Source organism: Vulpes vulpes, chromosome 9 (genome assembly GCF_048418805.1).
Source record: "Vulpes vulpes isolate BD-2025 chromosome 9, VulVul3, whole genome shotgun sequence".
In the NCBI taxonomy this organism is placed as follows: domain Eukaryota; kingdom Metazoa; phylum Chordata; class Mammalia; order Carnivora; family Canidae; genus Vulpes; species Vulpes vulpes.
In genome coordinates, this window is record NC_132788.1 from 78,171,532 (window position 1) to 78,187,288 (window position 15,757).

The following is a 15,757-nucleotide window of genomic DNA, read 5'->3' on the forward strand; positions in this document are numbered from 1 at the left end:
TGGATATCAGGCACTTTTTTTCAAAGGGAAAAAGAAGAGCAGCCATTCCTCGGTCTAATATTTGGCAGGAGTACAGTAAGGGTAGAGAAGGTTTATAACATAGAGACGAGAGGTGATAAAGGTTTCACAGAAGTGCCTGCTCTAATCTAGGAAGTAAAAAAACTGGTTTGGGAGATACCTAATCAAAACAGACTCAAATGGCTGAAGACAGTTTAAAAAATAAAATCTCCATAGATTAGTATAACTTTCCACTATTACCTGGCCTGAATAGTTTAGTCTAAGAACATTTAAAGAAATCATTTTGTATTTGAAAAGAAATCTCCAGAACCAAAAGGTTTAGAATCAAGCGAGAAACATCAGTAGCAAACAGTATGATACAACTAACATAACGGCAACCACAATAGACAATTCTGTAGAATTTACTTGTATTTCAGGTACTAAACACTTCACATACATTCATTCATATCATCTTACCTACAATCTTCTGAGGTATGTATCATTTTATCTTCATTTTATAGACAGGGAAGTTGAGGCTCAGGGAAGTTAGGCAACTTGCCCAGTTTAAATGGGTAGTTAGCAGAACTGGAATGGGTATGAGACAATCTGGTACAAAGTATTAAAACATGTAGACTTGGATCTACAGGTTATAGTTGTCTGGACAGGAAAGAGAATGATATTTGTAAGACATTTTACTTACACATATAGCCCGTAATTTCCTCTGGAATGATATTAAGATATCCAAGTGAATGAACAAACTATGTCACTGCCTCAAACAACTTATTTTAAGTGATATGACTGTAATTGTTTTTTCAAACGAGGAATTGTCTAAATAAAAATTTTTGGAAATATAAAGAGACCAAGCTAAAAAGATAAATGTTATTTGCAAATATTTCGCTTGGGAGCTACTTTAAAATTCATTAAACACCACTACCAATAACAAGAACCTGATTGGCAAAAAAGTACTGTATGTGAATTATGAAAGTATTGTGAAATGACAGATTTGCTCATGTATGTACAGGGACCAGAGGGCTGAGATCAGAAAAAAAGAAAAAAAAATACTGGCCAGGAAGACAGGAAAGGTTACTCACTAGAAGTGTAAATATATTGTTTATGACTTTTCAGTAATTTAAGAGTAGACTGCAAAATGGAAAAAAAAAAAAAAACAATGCAGGCCACAGTATGAATGATTACTACTGACTAGTAATTACCACTTGCTGAGTACCTAGCATGTTCCAGGTAGTATGCTAAAGATTTTACATTTCCCATTTAATTTTGGAAAATATGTATTATCAGCAAACACAGGTGTGGAGGCAGTGTTCAACAATGTTAAGTAAATTGCCTAAAGCCAGAGACAGTAAGTGGGGGAACTAAAGTGGTTGGTGGCTCCCCCGCAAAGCCACAGGTCTTGTAGACAGGATAATATATATGTAACACTGTAAGATTTCGCACTACTATACATAGCTCAACTTCTGGTAAAGCTACATTATAATATATAAATGATTAGAGAAAATATTTTGACATCTATGAAAGCTTAAAATCATGTGGGTTTATAATGAAGATTTTTTTTTTTAAGGATCAAAACATTTTAAATTGCCATAATTTCTCAATCTAAATGAGTATTTCCACTGCCATGGAGGTCTAATGGTTTCTTTGCAGCCAGATAAATGACTAGGGAGTGTGGGGATGAGGGACAGTCCAAATATGAAGAACCAGAGTCTTGGAAGCCTTAACTCTTACAATGGAGATCATGTACCAAAATAAATAAGAATAAAAAAGCAGATCTCTATACTTTACATAGTATTGATTTATTTATCCCAATTTAGTGTGCTGTTTCCTTTCTTCCCTCAAATAAAAAAATGAAATTTTCAGGTGAATCCAAAAACACCTGCTAAATATCTCAGGTCAAGGAGAAATTTCAAGTGGAAGTAATTAGGCAGATATGCTCTTAATTCTGCTTCTGCAGTTTTTTGTTTTTTGATTAGGAATGTCAGTGAGTGACAAGAGGCAGGCATATTTCCCTGTAGAGCTGCAAGATTCTAGATGAGAACGAGAGCAAATAATCTACTATGCTCTCACCATCTTATTCTCACAGCTGCCTGGGGGCTGGTTCATGGCTTAGTTTTTATAATGTTAAGTTTCTATACCGCAGCTTGATAGAAAATATTTCTAAGAGCTTAGAGATTTAACTTTGAAATAATTTTAGCCTCACAGAAAAGTTGCAAAAATAACAGAGTTCCCATATACCCTTTACCCAGCTTCCCCTAATGTTGACATCTTATATGACCAGAGTACAGTGATCAATACAGCAGACTAGAAACTACTAAAATAGAGTTTGATTGAATGTTATCATTCATATTGTTTAAAGGTATGCAAGTTTTAGCATCAGCTTTTTAAAAATTAACATGATTTTTATCATCCATTAGGATATTATAAGGAATCCAGATAATACCTAAAGGTAGCACTACAAAATAATCAGGTTATCTTAATTTTCCAAGTCAGTCCGCACTCATTGCTCAAAGCCTATTAGAGGAAGAAGGGCATGAGGTAATTTGGCCTCTCCTGCCATCTCCACCCCTACTTAACCCCCAAGATAATAGCTACTAGCCTGAGTATTCATTCAAAGGATAGAAAGCAAACACCAGGCCCAATACTATGAAATGGCTAGGAGTCCAAGTCTGGGTCAGGTGTTTTCTATTAAAGTAGAGCATGAAGAGAAGGCTTTGTTTTTCACTTCAAAAGACCTACCCAAATGTACACTATTGTCCTATGAATGAATAACAAATTGAAAATAAGTGTTTTGGCTTTCACATAGGAAAACTCAGTTTGGGACTTGAGCTGTTAAATTCAAAAGTAGTTATGTAGCTTCCAATTTTGCAAGATTATGAAACTTTACCAAATGCTTTTTGTGGTACAAGGATAGGAATGTGAACAGAATCATCTACTCAGTTCCAAATTAATACCATGAGATGATAATTTAAGACAACAGAAAAGATAATCCTCTGTGCGGGCCTTAGTATTGTCAGCCTACCACCAGAACTTTCTAACATATCAGAGACATTCAAATGCTCTCCAGGCAGTAGCTGATGGAGCTGTTGTGTAGCTTTTGCACATAGACTTTAAAAACAAAGCAACGATTGCTTAACATGTTATTTTTCAATTAAATGAATCATCTCTCTGTGTAGTATTCATATACTAACATGTCTTTATTATTATTTAGTTTCATAGGTAGAGTTCAGTGATTCATCAGTCTTATATAACACCCAGTGCTCCTAACACCACATGCCCTCCTTAATGCCCATCACCCAGTTACCCCATCACACCACCTACCTCCCCCTCCAGTGACCCTCAGTTTGTTTCCTAAGATTAAGAGTCTCTTATGGTTTGTCTCCCTCTCTGATTTCAGCTTGTTTTACTTTTCCCTCTCTTCCCCTATGCTCCTCTGTTTTGTTTCTTAAATTCTACATGAGTGAAATCATTTAATTTTCTTTCTCTGTTTGACTTATGTTGCTTAGCATAATACCCTCTAGTTATATCCACATCATTGCAAATATAAGATTTCATTTTTGATGGCTGAGGAATATTCCATTGTGTGTGTGTGTGTGTGTGTGTGTGTGTGTGTGTAAAATACCACATCTTCTTTATCCATTCAACTGTTGATAGGCATCTGGGCTCTTTCCATAGCGTTACTACTGTGGACACTGCTGCTATAAACACTGGGGTGCAGGTGCCCCTTCAGATCACTGCATCTGTATTTTTGGAGTAAAGACCCAGTAGTGCAATTGCTGGGTCACAGGGTAGTTCTATTTTCAAACTTTTCAAGAACCTCCCTACTGTTTCCCAGAGCACAGCACCAGCTTGCATTCCCACCAATAGTGCAAGAGGGCTCCCCTCTCTCCACATCCTCACCGACTTCTTTCATTTCCTGTCTTGTTAACTTTAGCCACTCTGATGGGTGCGAGGTGGTGCCTCATTATGGTTTTGAACTAACGTGTCTTAAATGGAGAGTTTCGAAGCAAAGTTTTAAACCAAGAAAATGATTAGCTATAATTGAGACCACAATTAAGCTTTTGTTTCTGTGATACCATGGCTCTAGCAATAAAATCAAGTAGCTAAAAGCCTAAAATGGGTTTTTCCTACAGAACTAGCTTTCATAACTGAAGACACATTTACCAACGGACAACTAGGGATCATTCATAACACACAAGCTGATTACAGTTACAATGGAAGGTTGATTTGAAAGCATTCGGAGGGGATCCCTGGGTGGCGCAGTGGTGTAGTGCCTGCCTTTGGCCCAGGGCGCGATCCTGGAGACCCAGGATTGAATCCCACGTCGGGCTCCCGGTGCATGGAGCCTGATTCTTCCTCTGCCTATGTCTCTGCCTCTCTCTCTCTCCCTCTCTGTGACTATCATAAATAAATAAATTTTTAAAAAAAATTAAAAAAAAAAAAAGAAAAGAAAGCATTCAGAGATGTGTCAATAGCACCAACCCTGTGTGGGTTGATATGTACCTTGTTTGTGCTTAAACTATATTTGGTTATTTGAGACATTAAGACACTTGCTTTCTAGACAAGTAAGGTGGTGAAGGTATTAAGAATTTGTAAGAAAGGGGCACCTGGATGGCTCAGTCAGCTAAGTGTCCGCCTGTGGCTCAGGTCATGATCCCGGGGTCCTGGGATCGAACCCTACATCAGGCTCCCTGCTCAGGGGGTAGTCTGCTTCTTCCTCTTCCCCTTCCCTCCCCCAGCTTGTGCACACACTCTCTCTCCCCCTTTCAAATAAATAAAATCTTTAACAAAAAAGAATTTGTACAAAAGCCTTTAATGAAAGATTATGCTGGTAATTAAAGGGAAAGAAATTTCACTTATTATTTTTTAGAGATCTATGAGAGAACATGGAAGCATAAGAGCATGGGGAAGAAGGGGAAAGGAAGAGAGAGAATCTCAAGCAGACTCCATGCTGAGTGTGGAGCCTGATGTGGGTCTCAAGATCCTGAGATCACCACCAACACGAAACCAAGAGTAGGATGCTCAACTGACTGTACCACCCAGGCACCCTTCATTTATGATTCTTGAGCAAAAGCAAGATGGGCTCAAACGCTGAGTTGTTTAGTAATATTTAGGATTTATAGTTTAAAAATATTATTTGGGGGTAATGTGGCTACTACATTTTACTAGAGGGGTATTTATTCTGAATGGCCATTTTCTGAGTTTTCTGGATCTGAGATTAGATGGCTTTTGTTAGTTTTGGGTAGGGAAAAAGGTCTCTTTTTATTAACAATATCTAAATGTATCACAGAATAAAAATTAAAACAAATTACTGTAACTGATGTTCATGATGTTGACTGGGAGTCAACAAGAAAAGGTATGATTATTTTTAATAATTCTGCCTGCAAAGGCATACCTGGCTGGCTATATTTAAGTACGGAACAATTGTTATAAAAGATCTTTAAGGTTAAAATAAAAAAACTGAGGTACTGCACTAAGGACCCCCATTTATCTGGAACAAATATACTGGGAAGCACCTATCCTTAACAGTACCAGAAAAATATAAATAATAATGAGTCACAACTTTCATTAACCTTCAAAAGCTATCTCATCTTACCCCTAATTCTCTAGGACAGGGAGCTCACTACCTTCAACTCTGGAATCTCAGAGGGCCCTGCATAGTTCCTTATACAAAGAAGGTTGGCAAATACCTGGTACTGGATGAGTGCCTACAACGTAAGCAGTGTTTGATGACTTTACTCTTGTGAAAGAACAGGGGAAGACAAGAACTGGCCAAACATAATCTCAAATGTTCATTCTTGGCTCAGTAGAGAACACTATAAACCAGGAATGGCAAGTAGGTTCCACCTCCATCACTTTGAGTCGTGGAGCTTTTCGAGGAGCTGTGCTAAGTGGTTCCAAGGTTCTGTTTAGGTTCAGTGGGATAGAGGGCTCTGATCCACCAAGATAGAGAGGCTGGAGCAGTAGCAACGCCATCCCAGTGAACAGTCAAGCCAAACAGACTAAACAAGCCCCAAAAATGCTCACAAATAACCAGAAAGCAAGTCTAAAAAAACAAAAACAAAAAGCGAACTCCTTTTTTCCCATTTTTCAAAGGAGGTTACATGTGAATCTAGAGCTGCATCCTTTGAAGTCAAATACTGGCAAAGTTTTCTATCTCTAAAGGAACTGGAATCATTATAGGCATTTTTTAAAGTGCTGTTTAATATATATCTATGTTTGATAATCTGATTAAGCTAAAGTATGGTAAACTCCCCTCTTTTCTCACACTGTCGCAGCCAAAAAAGTCCATGTGACTCATCATAGTAATCTCCTATCTGACTGATCCTATTTATCATTTTAGTCACAAACTTGCCTAAGTAGGAGACAAATGTATAAAAGAAAGAAGACAGGGGCGCCGGGGTGGCTCAGATGGTTAAGCGTCTGCCTTTGGCTCAGCTCACGATCTCAGGGTCCTGGGATCGAGCCCCACATTAGGCTCCCTGCTCAGCAGGGAGTCTGCTCCCCGCCCCCCCCTCCCCGCCTCCCACCCTCTGCTTGTGCTCTCTCCCTCAAATGAGTAAGTTAAAAATCTTAAAAAAGCAAGAAAGCAAGAAACAAAAAGGACTCCTGGTGTGCTTTTTATTGTTTTTGACAGAGGACCCTGACTCCCTATCCTCTAAACTGTGGCACTGGTGAGGCAGGGTTAAACCTGACCTTCAGTAATGGAGCCTGCATGGAATGTGCTGGGCCTTGTCATTACTGCGACTTCTCAACTGCAGCTACTGTGGATGCCAGGCACCTGGGTGCACAGGTTAAACAAGGGTTGGGAGAGGAGCCCAGAGATCCAGAAGCCACACCCTTTCCTGCCACCTCTCAAGGCCGTTACTATAGAGGACACGCCTTGACCTTTCACTATCTGCCTTGGACAAACTACACAAAACAAGAATTTTCAAACCTTTTGCTTACAGATTGAATCCCACCTAAAAGTAGGAAGAATTTTTTATTTTCCCAACTCCCGTATTATGGGATCCCTCTGCCTCTCCCTCAGTAGCCCTAGAAACAAGAAAATGTCACCCATTACTTTTATCAATCGAATAAAAGGACACTACAACATTCTGATTTCTCTTTTTACACAAAGTGTCCCATATCTTCCAGGATGAAAATTAAGAACTCAAATGTTCTTATAGTTTTGAATTGTTCAAGATCCCTGCTTCATTCTGTGATTTTGATAAAATCCTTACTAGCACTTTAGGCTCTGACTCGACTGGTGGTCTGGACAGAAAATTACTTTGCTCTCAATGTCAGGTGTTTTCTTCCTTGATGACATGTTATAGTTAATTTAGGGTACAAACTTAGTGTGGCAAAAATCACATACGTACACACTTTTACTCCATTATCATTCCCTTCTCCATCTTTAGTATGCCTTTATTGGAAATCTATGTTCTGACCAAACATGTCCGTACAAACACCAGAAATGAAAAAGTGTACGTGGAGACAATGAGCACTGAGCATCTTCTATACTATTATACAGACTGCTAAAGAGTATGGGAGAATTTTGTTGTCAGTTGGGAGGGTGATAAACATTTTAACTATTATCAAATTAAGAATTAAGAACAATAAACAAGTTATTAACTCTTCCACTTGAATAAAAAGTTTTTTATAAAGTACTGACAATACAAAGTATACACGAAAAACCTAAATCAGTACTTTATACATTGTATTATAATTAAAAGAATAATCCATTGGCCTCTGATTTCTATTACAAAGTTATGACTTCATCTTAAAAAAATCATCAGCATGGTGTTATCCTCTTATGTGACCAAGATGATTTTATTTTATTTTATTTTCATTATGCTTCAACAATTGCATCTGTACTTAAAGATTGTATTTCTTCTAGTTACTGCTTTGCAATTTTGTAACACCCTGTAGCCAGAAGCCTATTTAGACCTGACTCCATTCGTAATAATCCTCTAAAACTGCACTGCACACTTCTGTTAAATATTCAGATAATACAAAAAAAGTAACATTCTTACATGGAATTTTATCATAACCTTCCAAAATATGCTTATTGTTTACCTAAAGCTCAGTAAGAGCTTTGTTATAGCTATGAACATACTTCTAAAAGAAACTAATTATAAATGAAACAGCATTAAAGGAGAGCACTTGATGTGATGAGCACTGGGTTTTGTAGACAACTGATGAATTACTGAACTCTACATTTGAAACTACACAGTGTGGCTGGAATATGTTGGGGTGGGTGGTAGGGGATAAGATGGTGGGGGGGCTGGGCAGAGGACATAGAACTGTATCAAAGAGTTGTCACTGAAGGGTTTTAGTGGACAGTGGTATGATCTATTTCCTTAGAAGATCACTCTGGCTGCTATGGAGAGAGGATATTTTTGGGAAGCAAGAATGGAATCAGGGAGATCTTCTGAGCAGTGAATGTATACCAACTGAAACAACAGTTGTGTCAGAGGTCTCAACACCAACAGGGGACTTGCTGATGGGCTGGGTCATGAGGAGGGGGAAGGAGAACTGTGGCATAATTCGTTACCTCCTACTTCAGCAAGCAGTAGATATTCATGTTCTTTACTGAGACAGGGACAACAGGGAAGGAATAGGCTGGGGAGAAGGAGAACAAAACTCAAGAGTTCGGTCCTGCTCCTGCACTGGGTGGCCTGAGACATCTTGAGTGAACGTGTCAATTAGGAAGCTGGTCACATAAGGCTGTATCTCAGAGGAGGCGTCCATGACAGAATTATACATCCACAAGTCATCTATATAAAGACCATATCTAAGGCCAACGGGGCAAAATAAAATAATAAGCGATGGGTCTTTATCAGGTAATAATAACCATGGAATCTATCATGTTTCTCTTCTGGTTGGGCTGCCAAAAAGTTCCAAACACAACATGAATCTTAAAGGACAATTATCTTCTTGGGGATTCTGAGTATGATAATCTACCTCTTTTATTTTTCTTCTTTTCTATGGTGTCTAGTCTTCTTTCTTTCTTTTTTTTTAAATCTTTTTTTTTTTTTTTTAAGATTTTATTTATTTATTCATGAGTGAGAGAGAGGCAGAGACACAGGCAGAGAGACAAGCAGGCACTATGCAAAGAGCCTGACATGGGACTGGATCCAGGGTCTTCAGGATCACGCCCTGGACTGCAGGCGGCGCTAAACCACTGCACCACCGGGGCTTCCCTCTAGTCTTCTTTCATGCAAACTCCTACAGTCTATGTACTATGAGAAAGAAGGGACAGAAAAAATGAGGTAGTGTAATGACGCAATTAGGGAGTCAGGAGGACTGGCTCCTACATCTGAAAAGTCTCCAATTACAGACACATTACCTTAACCTTATCTGGTGGTTTGTGCCTCTCTCATTGACTCCAAGCTCCTCAAAGGCAAGAACCCTCTTATTTACCTTTGCATTGCTGTGAAAGGGGCCAATGTCCAGCTCAAGAGTACCCAGGCAATGTTTAAATACTCCATAAATGCAAGGGACTGAGGCCTTGCTCCAGTCCTCTAAAGCTTAGTTCTAAATTGTTTTAAACATTGCACACTGTGTGATTAAATACCAACAAGCAATGCACACAAATGTTAGGTAAGTTAGGGTAAATCTTCAGGGCCTAGATTGGAAGATTTCAAGGAGGGAAAAAAAAAACACCCCAAACTGAACTGGCTTTGGAAGATGCACAGTGTTTGGAGATGTGGAAGCATATTTCAGAAAGCAGCTAAAAAAACAGAGGCAGTGAGGAGCCTGTTAGGGCTGGAGAGAAAGAATTTTGAAAAAGTATAGGGGGGAGGGAGCCAGAAAAAACAGTGTGGATATCTACTTCATGTTTCAGAGTGTCAGGAAGTTACAAATTTCTGAGAACTTCCAAGAGATGTTCAAGGAATATCACACAAATTTACTGTGTAGAATGGAGAAACTGTCAGGGCCTAGTCTAGGCATAAGTTAGTAAGAATCTGACAAAAAGGAGGCCACAGGTTCCAAAAAGTCAGAGTCCACCAAAACTTGTTGAGTGATGTGAAATGGACAGAGAGGAAGAGATGGTGAGATTATAATCCAGGGCCTGGACCCCACGGGTCAGATTAGTAGTATGATTAACAGAAATGGAGATAGGGGACACCTGGGTGGCTCAGTGGTTGAGTGTCTGCATTTGGTTCAGGGCATCGTCTTGGGTCCTGGGGTCAAGTCCCCAATGAGGCTCTTCGCCGAGAGTCTGCTTCTCCCTCTGCCTATGTCTCTGCACACTCTGTGTCTTTCATGAGTAAATAAATAAAATCTTAAAAAAAAAAAAAAAAAAAAACAGAGGTAGCAGGAGGAAGTGATTTTAGAAAAAGATAATACGCTTAATTGTAGGCAGAGTAAGTTTCAGAAAACAGCGGCCACTCCCTGTCTCCAGGCCCTCTGCCCCTCACAGCACAACGTGTATGCAACCTGCTCGAGTCCTGGTAGAGAAAAATCTTCCTAAGAAGTATTCTCACAGGGGATCCCTGGGTGGCGCAGCGGTTTAGCGCCTGCCTTTGGCCCAGGGCGCGATCCTGGAGACCCGGGATCGAATCCCACATCGGGCTCCCAGTGCATGGAGCCTGCTTCTCCCTCTGCCTGTGTCTCTGCCTCTCTCTCTCTCTCTCTCTCTGTGACTATCATAAAAAAAAAAAAAAAAAAAATTTAAAAAAGAAGTATTCTCACAGAAATATAATAGAGAAATTCTTCCATATATTACAATCACTCCATGGCTGCAAAAGCAAACTTGATGGATAAAATCATAAACACAAAAATAAAAGAGGTGCCCAAAATTGTCTACTTCTATAAAGCACTGTGAGTTCACATTTAGATGTTTAAACAAAATATTATGTGAAAAGATGCTCAACATTGTTTAGCCATGAGAGAACTGCAAATTAAAACCACAATGACATACCAGTACACAACTATTAGAATGACTAAAAAGATTTTTTTAATCTGATGATATAACAAGTGATGACAGGGCAGCAGAGCAACTAGAACTCTCATACATTGTTGCAAAATGGGACAACTGCTTTAAGAAACAGTTTGACAGTTAAACTTATTAATTAAACTTATACTTTCCCTATGACCTTATTCCTAAACAAGAGGAACAAAAACATATGTCCCCTTACAAATATCTGTACGCAAATTTATAGCAGCTTTATTCATAACCATCAAAAACTGGAAACTCAAATGCATTTCAACTAGTCAATGGATAAGCAAACTGTACTTCTGTACACAATGGGATACTACTCGGTGACAAAAAGATTCAAACTACTTACAGGCAAAAATATGAATGAATCTCAAAAGCAAATTAAGTGAAATAAGCCAGGCACAAAATGCCATATATAGTGTATGATTCTTCTTATGTGATATTCTGGAAAAAGGAAAACTGAAAATATTTTGTATTCTGGTAATGGTGATAGTCATAAACATTTGTCAAAACTCATAAAAATGTACATTAGCAAAGGGTGGATGTTCCTGTATCAAAATTACTCAATAAATGTGACTTAAAAAAAAGTAGCACTTTAACATTTGCTCAAAGACAACTGTTAAAAGTGTAACATTATGATCTATGATTACTCTGAAAAATTCTAGACATTTCTTAACTAGTTAGAATACTATAAATGTCCTTAATACTGAAAAGAAATAAACCCCATGCTTTTTCCCTTTTAGGCCTCAAAACATTCCTATACAAAGATAGGGTGTAAGGATGTTAGCGAGTGTGCAGAAGCTGCGTGAATGCTGGTTATTGAGACACCAATAAAGTGAGTCTTGTTTGCTGGACAGCTGTTGGCTCCATTGTTCTTTGGTCACACACAGAAAAGGAGAGCTGTTATGCTCATGGAATGTGACCTTCTCATTGGATAGCTGTTACATCATGCCCAGAAACACTGCCGAAGAAATCCATTCTCACCGTGTACCACAAAGAAAATGGTCAAAACAAAAACAATGAAAGACCCAAGAAACTATATGTAAAGTATATCTATAAAATAAGTTGTGCTACTTAAAATCAGATCACTTGTAAGAATAGTTTGTTGATATGTAATATTCCATAGTTTCTTTTGTATGAGAAATGTTTTGTCTCATCTTACTATCCTTAGCGTATAACCTCCGAGTACAATTTTTTTTTGACTTTTCAAAAGACAGGCTTTGATTACTAATTCCATGTAACTATGAGACTAATTACTTTACTTTTTGTATTATCAAATGCCTACCTAGGTACTTTGCCATTTTACAGTTTGGTCATTTACAAACCATTTTCACTTGGACAAGGATTTTCAAAATCTTTTTATCATCATGCATAGTACTAGACACATTTTACATCGCAACCCAGTACACAGAGACGTGTCCATGAGCAAGCCACACTAAGATTTTACAAAATAAGACTTATCCTTACCACATAAGATGTTCTCTACTATTTCCTTTTCTATTAGTCTTTAAAATGCTGTCAAATATCTACACAATCCATATCATGACCTACAATTTTCAAAAACCATTGCCCCAGAAGATTAAAGAAAAACATTTCATCATGTTTTAAACACAGGCTTTTAAAAATCCATTTTATTATTTGTAATGAAACATATGAGTGACCTTCCCTGAGGCTGACTCACAACTCCTAACACTCTGTTCCCCCTAGGGAGTCCCATGCCTGGCTGGGGTGAGCAGCAGACATGGAAGGGACGGTCAGGGCCCATGGCCTCACTGCTCCCTCAGTTGCCAACCACTACATGTGAGTGGGGGAGGCCTCAGCCAGTGGAGGCCTACAGACACTCGGGGGCCTTGCTTTCTTTCCATTTACAAACACTGTTATTCTTTAACTTCTATACACATGCACACATGCACAGATGAAATAAAATTCATCCAACAAGAAAAAGAGTTGTTGCAAGAAGAAAGAAAGTAAAGCAAATTTTTTCCTTAACATCCGTGGGTTTCAGTTATGCCTGCTATACTCAGCTTCCACTACCACAGATATCAGAAAAAGATTAGAAGACTGAATTGGCATGTAAATCACATGCAGAAAGTATTTTCAATTACCAACAATTTTGAGTTTTTAAACTGCTAGTCAATATCATATTCTGCTACTCCATACTGAAAATGGTGGGTATTTATGATAGTCAGAAATTTTATATGAAAACTGGAAAACTTACTTTTAAGGACTCCCACATGGGAAACTGGACCAATGAGAAAGGAATCTGAAGAGGAAATAAAAAAATCAAAAAAATTAAGAAAGGTCAGAGTTTGCCTAGCATTACTACATGAATCTACAACTATTATTTAGAAACCTTAGTTCGTTTTTATTTTATTTATAAAATAAAGCTAAATTGGGATCCTTGGGTGGCGCAGCGGTTTAGCGCCTGCCTTTGCCCCAGAGCGCGATCCTGGAGATCCGGGATCCAATCCCACGTCGGGCTTCCGGTGCATGGAGCCTGCTTCTCCCTCTGCCTGTGTCTCTGCCTCTCTCTCTCTCTCTGTGACTATCAATAAATAAATAAAAATTAAAAAAAATAAAATAAAATAAATAAAGCTAAATTTATTAAAATTTAAAATTAAATTTATAGGTATGGTAGACATGGTTTTCAGAGAGTTAAGCTGTAACTGCCTTTAGAGCTCTGCTAACTTTCTGAGCCCAAGGGACAAAAAAATGATGATATAAAACCCTTTTGAAACAGAAAGAGAAGCACAATACAGAGATCTGGCTACCGAAATGACAAAATAAATATTTCCTAACACAAGCAATAAAGACTTTAAAGACTTGACATTTTTCTGCTGAAGAGCTAGAGCTGTCTACTCCTTAGCAGGCCAAGTGTTTGAGCTTGAAACAGAAACAGGGAAGGGGAGGAGGGCGGGGGGTGGGGGTGAATGGGTGACACTGAGGGGGGCACTTGACAGGACGAGCACTGGGTGTTATTCTGTATGTTGGTAAATTGAACACCAATAAAAAATAAATTTATTTTAAAAAAAAAGAAACGGAAACAGGGAGAGGGAGGAAGATGCAGAGGGAGGGGGAGAGAGAGGGAACAAGTGGGGGGGGCAAAGGAGGGCGGGGAGCGGGGGAGGAGGTGGCAGTGAGGGGAGCAGGAAGACAGAGAAAAGGAGGGAAAGGGAAGGAGAGAAGAGGAGTGAAAAGGAAGAAAAGGAGGGGCAGGGAGGGAGGGAAGGACAGAGAGAGGGAGAGTAAGGAAGGGATGTCCAGGGGAGGCACAAGAATGAACAGAGCAGGTAGGAAAGAGAGGAGATGAGACACATAGAGCCACTTACAAGAGGAAGCTGAGAAATAGGGACAGAGGAACAGAACAGCCAGTCTGACAGTGGGAAGGGTCAGCTTGTCAATGGTGCAGGAGTACAGGAGCACAAGTGGGCCTGAGGACTGGCTAGTCCCCAGAGTAGGCAGGGAGAGGAGTCATCTGCAGTAGCCCAAAGTGATGCTGAGGACAACAGCACACTGACGGCAAGTGTCTGCAGTCAGGTGGTTAACACTAAGAACTAGAATTACCAAGCACTTCTCATGTATCAGGTACTGTGCTAATAAGCACTTCCTGAGCTTTATTTCACTTCTCTCAACAACCCTGTACAGCAGTTAAGTATTATTACTACCTCCATGTTACAGATGAAGAGGAGGTTCAGGGAATCTGTGTAACTTGACTAAAGACACCCTGCGAAGCCCAGACAATCTGACTCCAGAGCCCTCTGCTACTCTACCTAGAAGACATCTAAGTGCATTTATCTGCACATAAATTCACCCCCAGTAGAATGTGCTTTCAATGACATCTCCTAAAATTTGAAAACAGAACCACACCACCCTATTTCCTAAGACAAAAACACCCGAACTCCACTCAACACCATCCCACTAGCCTCTGTGACACCCAGTCACTGCCCAAAAGGGCTATGCTGGGATGATGCTGCTCTGAGCAGGCCATAGCCCCAGCATTGTTTTCTGTATTCAGCTCAGCTGTAAGTTAAGAGTAAAATATGGACTTTGAACATTATCAATATGCATATGGGTATGTGAGTGCTTGAAGTGTGTGTGTGCTAGAGACCACTACTTTGAAGGCATTAATGGATATTTACCTTCAAATGAATCAAGGGCATTCAATTACTCTGAAGTATCTACACTTAATCACAAATTAAAAGTCTAACATCATCTGTCTTACTCTGCTGGAGCGAATAATGGTCCCAGGTTTGAGAGTGGACATGGAGAAAAAAATCTGTCTTCCCTTCAGGCAGGAAGTGGTAATAAGAAAAAAAAAATCAATGACAACAATCCAGTTTAGGCTGACAAAAAGAATCTCGGAGAAGTTTGCTGTCTTCATAATAGGCAGCATCCTACCCTGGATGTCAAAATTCCACAACAGGAGTGAAACGGAGTTTAGTTTTTTTGTCACCAAAACATGAAAGCAGTGACAAAAAAATCTATTCTGAAACTAAAGTTCAATTATATTAGCTATTTAAACCCCCCAAACTGACTGTATAATAGTTTTCTTTTTTGAGGGAGGGAGTGGTTTAAGATTTTATTTATTTATTTGACAGAGAGAGAGTGCGTGCACACAAGCAAAAGGCAGAGGGAGAGGGGAAAAGCAGGCTCCCCTCTGAGCAAGGAGCCTTATGTGGGGCTCAATCCCAGGACTCCAAGATCAGGACCTGAGCCTAAGGCAGACACTTACCTGACTGAGCCACCCAGGCACCCCTGTATAATAGTTTTTTAAAAGATTTTCTAAATTTCAAACAAATGCATAGCATGTAATAGAATATCCAA

General features: G+C 39.2%; 1 protein-coding gene across 5 annotated transcripts in view; it reads right to left on the bottom strand.

The window, feature by feature from the left end:
* Positions 1-15,757, bottom strand: part of SLC25A26 (solute carrier family 25 member 26) — a 129,510-nt gene that overhangs the window by 18,897 nt on the left and 94,856 nt on the right. For 4 of the 5 annotated variants that reach the window (XM_025985037.2, XM_072720503.1, XM_025985030.2 and 1 more), the window contains one exon: positions 13,152-13,196. The exons of the other annotated variant lie outside the window; for it this stretch is intronic. In XM_025985037.2, coding sequence (XP_025840822.1) covers positions 13,152-13,196 — 45 coding nt within the window. The remainder of the gene's footprint in view (positions 1-13,151; positions 13,197-15,757) is intronic. 5 annotated transcript variants of the gene reach the window in all.